The sequence below is a fragment of the Fukomys damarensis genome, unplaced genomic scaffold, assembly GCF_012274545.1.
Source record: "Fukomys damarensis isolate Sample0158 unplaced genomic scaffold, DMR_v1.0_HiC HiC_scaffold_2, whole genome shotgun sequence".
Lineage (NCBI taxonomy): Eukaryota > Metazoa > Chordata > Mammalia > Rodentia > Bathyergidae > Fukomys > Fukomys damarensis.
This window is the reverse complement of record NW_022900914.1, coordinates 61,841,005-61,848,306: the sequence shown is the minus strand read 5'-3', so window position 1 is coordinate 61,848,306 and position 7,302 is coordinate 61,841,005. Positions and strand designations below refer to the sequence as shown.

General features: G+C 40.8%; 1 gene segment (V, D, J or C); it reads right to left on the bottom strand.

Annotated features, from left to right (window-relative positions):
- Window positions 1-4,797: 4,797 nt before the first annotated feature.
- On the bottom strand, window positions 4,798-5,304 carry LOC104870047. The segment is given in 2 exon segments: window positions 4,798-5,120; window positions 5,232-5,304. Coding segments are annotated over 2 exon segments (378 nt in total).
- Between the last annotated feature and the right edge of the window lie 1,998 nt (window positions 5,305-7,302).

The following is a 7,302-nucleotide window of genomic DNA, read 5'->3' as shown; positions in this document are numbered from 1 at the left end:
ACAATTAATAATGTGAAATAGGAAGTAAAGGGCTAAAGGTGTAAGGAAAGTGGGAAGGGTGGGGGAAAGGTAATAAGGGAGAGGAAAAAAATATGAGAAACTGAAAAAATGGAACTAAATTGTTTGTAAATGTGGAGGGGAGGGGGGTGAAGGGAGGGCAGGGACAAGGGGAAAAATGAAAATCAAGACCTATTATGTAAAGGTACAGAATCCTAATGATGAATGTAACTGTATTGTATACCTACATTGTACCAATAACCTCAATAAAAAAAAAAAGAAAAAAAAAGAAAAGCATGAACATAAAATTATGCTTTGCTCACTCTGGGCAATGAGATCAAACAAGTTCCTAAGAAATGTTTGGTTAATCTCATGTGTAGAGAAAGAGATAAGCATAACAGTGTATCAGTTTTAAAAATAGTTACCAAGAAGTTTGTGTTTACTATGTAGCACTCTCTCTAGAAGAAAAAGACAAATTTTTTTCACCTCACAATACTTTTGAAGTTAATACTGTTATGGAGCCTGATCACTGAGTCTGGGAAAAGATCATTTCTAACCCTGTTTCTAGCAACCTGTCAGTCACCTTGGTGACAACAGATGCCAGAAATACTTGACTAATTTCACTCCATAATGTCGATGATAGAAAACTCTGATGATCAACACTTGTGAAGTGACAGTTAATTCTTTCTCTCATTTCTTATTCCTTGGCTCACATGAGGGGACTGTACTCCTGGCATTGACTTATCCTATGTCACTAAACCAGGGAATTTGTAGTGTGCTGTAGGGAAAATCTTCCCTGGTACATCTGAGGTAAAAGCTCAGGTCCCTCCCTGCCTTAGCTGCTCAGATCTCCTCAGTTCAGCTTCTCACAGTGAGGTTCCCTGCTCAGTTGCTAGCTCAGGGTTGCTCATGTTCTAGAGCCCTGGTAAACAGAGAGAAGAGAGGAAGGAAGTGAGGGAGGAGAGGGAGCTCTGGGGACCCACAGCTTTCTGAGCATGCTCTGTGCACATGTCAGATGTGCAAGTCTCATCCCCCAGTTGTGACAAAGTTTTCAGAATGAGCCGCAACCTGGGTTCTAGTGACAACTGTCACGTAGAGATAGACTGTATAGGGAAATTCTAAAGGGCACTGGGTGGTTTGCAAATCTCTAAAAACTGGAATACCTTTGTCTGATGAATCAAAATCCCAAAACTAAGGAAGCCTGAAACAATCTAAAAAAGAAAAATTATTAGGATGACTGAAACTTCCTGGATATTACCTTAGGATCCATCGGGGATATTGTGATGATTCACACTACACTCTCCCTGTCCATCATTCCTGCAAAGCTGACCACCATCTCCTCCAGGTCAAGTCAGAGACTCCTGCAGGTGATAGATATTTATATTCCACTTTGCTTTCCCACAAGCCATTCCATTCTTATCACCAGATACATAAGATATCAAAGTGGGACTCTAGAGTCTCAGGTTCAATGGCAGTGAGTCAGAGACAGATTTCGCATTTATTGTCTTCATCGTGGCCTCTGAGGATGTTAAAGTTTATTACTCCCCTAATCTATGTGTGCTCCCCACTCCCACAGTGGTGCTGTCCTGAACACAAACCTGCTGCTTTGGGAGGTCCAGCAGCACCCATGTGTTGCTTGTCTGGAAAGCAGCACAGCAGGTTTTCTGCATCTGTGTAAGAAGAAAATTGTAGAGAATTCAGGAAAACCACTTGCACCTGGGGTCTGTGTCCCATGGGTGCCTCAGCTACAGCCCAACGAAAAACCATTAATACCTGTGCCACTGACAACAGCGTCAGCATTACATACATAGTAGAAAAATAGAAATAAATCAAGTACTCTTCCAATAACTGACAGAGCTGGAGATTCCAGCTGGATCTTTTGAATAGGAAGTAGAGGGTGGTATAAATTTTCTATGTCACTTACAAATTCTGTTCTTTTCTGAATGGAAATACAGATAAACTGACAAACACCAAATGTCATAAACTGAACTAATTAATTTAAAATCAAGAAAATCATGAACAATGCTTCCATGTTTGTTCTTAATATCACACTTCTCTGTTATTACTTTAGGATCCAGAGGAGATTGGGGTGATAATGTGCACTCCTCTCTTTCTGTCGCCTCTGCACAGCCAACCTTCACCTCAGGAGAGATAATTTATGTGCTTAGACCGCTTTGCATGGTTCATGGGGAAGCGGTGCATCATGCAGGGTTCTTGGTTTTCATTGATCCCTTCATTAGTAAAAATTCTGGACATATGCTCCATTTATAGGATCCAGAGGAGATTGGGGTGATAATGTGCACTCCTCTCTTTCTGTCGCCTCTGCACAGCCAACCTTCACCTCAGGAGAGATAATTTATGTGCTTAGACCGCTTTGCATGGTTCATGGGGAAGCGGTGCATCATGCAGGGTTCTTGGTTTTCATTGATCCCTTCATTAGTAAAAATTCTGGACATATGCTCCATTTATCATATCATATATTTCCCAATTGAATCAATCATTCACAAACTTCAAAATGTGAGATGCACTCATCATGTACCTAGGGACGAACTGAGGCAGATGATCATTCAGAGAAGACCTTGCAGTTCAACTCTATGTTAAATCTCTCAAAGTCTTTCTCTTCTCAGGGCATCTGAAATTGCATGAGGAGCCAACTGGAATACATAGGACAATATTTAACCTGAAATAAACACTCTTATTTAACACCTGAGAGTGTGCTAATCATCACTGTGTCAACTCAGCCATTAAAGTATTATTTTTCTGTATACATACACTAAACATGTTGCTCCCTCTCTTTCTCCTCCAAGTATGATCTCTAATCAGCCCACTTCATTACAGACCCTGTTATGTCATCATTGAAAATTGTCTCCAGAGTCTCATATGCTTGGAAGTGGATGGCTCATGGTGGTGCTATTAGGAATGCAGCTGACTCCCCTGTTAGGAGGTCAGGCTCAGTATGAAGAGGATTCATGCAATCCATATCCTAGGACTCTCTCTCTCTCTCCTCCCTGAGCACAATGATTTGTGCAACTGTCCTCTATGAGCCACATCCCATGCCATTTCTGCCTTGGAACCAGACAACTCTGGGCTGAAACTCCTAAAACATGAGCCTAAAAAAAGTTGCCTCCTTTAAGTCATGGTTTTCTGATACCATATCACAATGATAAAAAGTTACTGAGACACCATGACAGAAGAAAGGACACAGCCAAAGCTGACCCTGCATCATCCGGGAAGGAGCTGTCTCCACAGAGAAGAGTCATGAGATTTCACTCTCTGAACATGGGATCCTGTATTCCTTTCTCAAATAGCACCTGTGTCTCCCATTTTAACATTTTTCACACACCATAGATGGTGTATATGAGAAGAAATGAAGGTTGGGATTTGGTTATCCAAAGTATGAAAATTACAATCATTTTGGTTTGGCTTTCTTTGTTAAGATAATGAGGCATGTTGAAAATTTTTGAAATATTCTTTATGAAAATTGCATTTTTGCTCCTTAGTATTGAACACAGGAGAACTTGACTGTCTAAAAGTATGTTTTCCATGATAAAGTAAATGTCCCTGAAACAGAGCTTCCTACCCATGAACAGAGCCTGTTATAATGCAGGGCCTAATCAGTAGCTATAAAATGCAGCCTGCAATCTTGCTACTTAACCTGCAGTATAAATGACACTTCTGGATCCTGGAATGATTTTGAAAAGCAGGCTTTTGACTTGAGCAAAAGGAAGATGTCAACTGAAATTAGGAATCTTGAATAAGTGTTTCCATTTGTTTATTAAAACAGTAGTGGTAAATAAATTCTGTAACTTCTCATTTTTTCTTTGCAATACATTTTCATAAAGTTTTTATCTGTGACACCAGACTTGCTAATAATACTTGAAAGCACATGTTATATTGGGCTGCATCCTATACCTGGAGAAATCTGAGAGTTTGAGAGACAGTGACCATACTGGGTCACTGTTTCATTACAAGCTCACCATCAGTTGGAAGGCTTGTTTCTCAGAATCCCTTTTCCTTAGATGGTTTCCTGTAAATGGTGATACTTTGACTTATGAATTTCATTTCTTTTAAATATTTGGAGTAAAGTATTTGTTTTTGTGTTTGTGTGGGGAAAGTGGCCATGGTCATGTTTGTCTCCTCATGGGGAATTTGCAAACGAAGCAGAACTTTCCCAATCTCTTTTTTTTTGCAAATAGCACTATCTATTAATGGAAGTATTGCTGTAATTCCAAACAAAGCCCTCATGATCCAGCACTGCTAAATTAGAAGTCCTCCCATGATTGTTAGAAATCAGAAATAGAAGATTCAGTAGTCACCAACAGCCACAAATTTATTGAGAGAGGCAGCTGTGGGCAGTAGTGCCCAAAACCGAGCTTCTGAAGACAAGTCTGAGGACCACATGTTTGGGGACCAGCACTTTCAGTAACAGATGCACTCAGTGTTTACTGTTAAAAAAAGAGAATTTCCTATCTGTAGAATAAATTTTTACAACTATCACAGCCCTTATGATACCAGTTCACTTTATTAAAAATAAAGTGTAATTGGAAATTCCTCTGTAACTTCTTATTTGCTGCAAGAAACCTGACACTTGTGGAAAACTGAGTGTTTTAGTTTTACTGATCTAAGCCATTTAATCAGGAGGATAATGTCTGTGGAACTGGGCCAGAGCATGAAGTCAAAGTTATGGAACCCAGTGTCATTCAAAGAATGCCTGCAACTTAGTAATACTCTCAGCAGCTGAAGGCATCAGAAGGAGCAGCTGGGGCAGCCCAGGCTCATACTTCTGCTTCCCTGGGTGGTTTATGTCATGGCTTGTATCACTGTGGGAGGTGCATTATAATACTGCTGACAGTAATAAGTTCCAACATCTTCAGCCTCCACACTGCTGATGGTGAGAGTGAAATCTGTCCCAGATCCACTGCCACTGAACTTCGGTGGGACCCCTGATTCCAAATTGCTTGCACCATAGATCAGGAGTTTAGGAGCTTTCCCTGGTTTCTGTTGATACCAGGCTAAATTACTATATATGCCCTCACTGGCCTTGCATTTCATGCTGACTGTGCCTCCTATGGATGCAGAATGCGAGGATGGAGACTGGGTCATCTGGATGTCACATCGGGAACCTGACATGGGAAACATAAAAACAGAAATCTGTCAGATTAGTCAGGTCAGAAAGTTACCCTGAAGAGTCAGCATAGACCACCAATGTGCAACACAGCTCTGTCCTACTTTACCTGGGAGCCAGAGCAGCAGGAGCCCCAGGAGTTGAGCAGGGGCCCTCATGTCCATGCTTTGTCCTGACTTGGACCGATTCTTGCACAAGGTGTGAGCAGCCTATTAAAAGTCTGTGCTCTGGGGACATGCAAATCAGCAGGAGCTGGGCAGGGAGAGGCCAAGCTGCAGAGCTGTCTCATCTCGGTAACTCAGCACTGGCCCGGATCCCCAGGTGGCCCAGGTCTGACCAGGAGAGCCTAGAATTTGCTTTCTCAAAATGTGTTACTTCTGAGAGAAACTTCATTACAGAGAGCATGTGGGGAAATTGTCAGCATTCAAAATGGAAGTAGGCTTACATTGGTAGATAATTTCATGTATATAATAAGACCGTGTAGAAGACCCTTGTTTAGAAACAATACATCATAAATTATGGCCACTTTGGCTTCAATTTTCTCGCAAATGTTTCTGTTAGAGCCGGGAAAATATGTCATGCGCTACTTATGACATTTCTGTGTCTGCAAAATTATTTTTTTAAATAAATAGAGCTCTCCTTGGGACCACCTTACATTTATGCAAAATCATTTGTGATGGGCTTAGGCCATTGTTATTCTCTGTTTAGTGTGAACTATTCTACAATAGATGCATAGGAATAAAGAGGTGCTCCTTTGGTGTGCATTTCCCTCAGAGATCCCACATTATTGAATACTACAGCTCAGTGCTATACTAAAGGACTAAAAGGATTGACATTATTATTTGCTTCATGCTCCGTCTACCATGTTCAATCTGCTATTCCTCCATCTGTTAATATTTCTCAAAGTTAATCATCATGCAAGGCTGAGCAGTGCTGTCAAACCTGGTAAGCACTCCAAAACCTCTCTTTCCCCCTCCAGTTATAGGAAGCCCATTAGGTTAAGCATGACCTACGCATTAGGCCAGGCACTTAAACTCCATCCTTTCCACCAAGCCTCCCAAGGGTTTGCCTGCTGGGAATCTTCCCTGAGGTGCAACCCATGCCAGCATGTCCCAGGGGACTCAGGTGCAGCTCTTCTGGAACTTGCAGCTTTCTAGAGAGCAGGTAAAGATGGAGGTCCTGGGGAGAGGCCAGCATAGCACACCTTCCATGATGGGCTGGTCCTGGGTGCTTCCCTCTGCCATGTACTCTCTGACTCTTTAACGGTGAATGGGGTGAATATTACCACAAAAATATGAGAATGTAGGAATGTCTCTTGTGTGCTGTCTTCCTTTCCTCTGGGTTTACACTCAGAAGTGGTACAGCTGGATCTTACAGTGGCTCCATTAATAGTTTGTCAAGGATCCTGCACACTATCTTCCATAACAGATTTACTAATTTACATTCACTTAACAGCCCATAAAGATTCCTAGTACTTGATGTCATCAAAGGCACTTTTATTTTGCTTTTGATAACAGAATTCTTACTGATTTGAAGTGAAATATCAATATATTTTTATTTGCATTTTTCTGATGCCAAAACATGAACATTTGTCATATATTGTACTAATCATTTACATTTCTTCCCTTGAGATGATTTGCCATTTTTTAATAGATTACTTGTGCATTGGTTCAATTTCTTGCTTTCCTCTGTATCCTGGATATTAACCTGCAGACGCATAGCTGGCACAGTTCTTCTGTAGGTTGTGTCTTCACTCTGCTCATAGTTTCCTGCTGCTGTGGAGCAACAACATAATTTTTTGTAATAACTTTTGTCTAGTCTTGCTTTGTCTCCTGAATTATTTGGGTCCTCTTCAGAAAATCATGGCCTGTTTCAGTTTCTTTTATGTTTTCTTGTATTAGATTTAATGTATGAGGTCTTTTATTTAAGTCTTCAATTTTCAGAAGATGTTTGGATAGGATGATACATAGGAGTCTGAATACATTTATCTAAATGAAAAATACACAACTTTTATCAGAATGGAGGGAGTAGTCAGTGTTGCTAGTCTAGGAAATTTGAGAGTGGAAGAATTTAACCTGATCAGCCCAATGCAAATTCAAGGGTTCACGTAATAGTGAATGGGAGAATCACAACCTTAGAAGGCATGACAATGGCAAGTTGATATCAGAGTGACTGTGGAA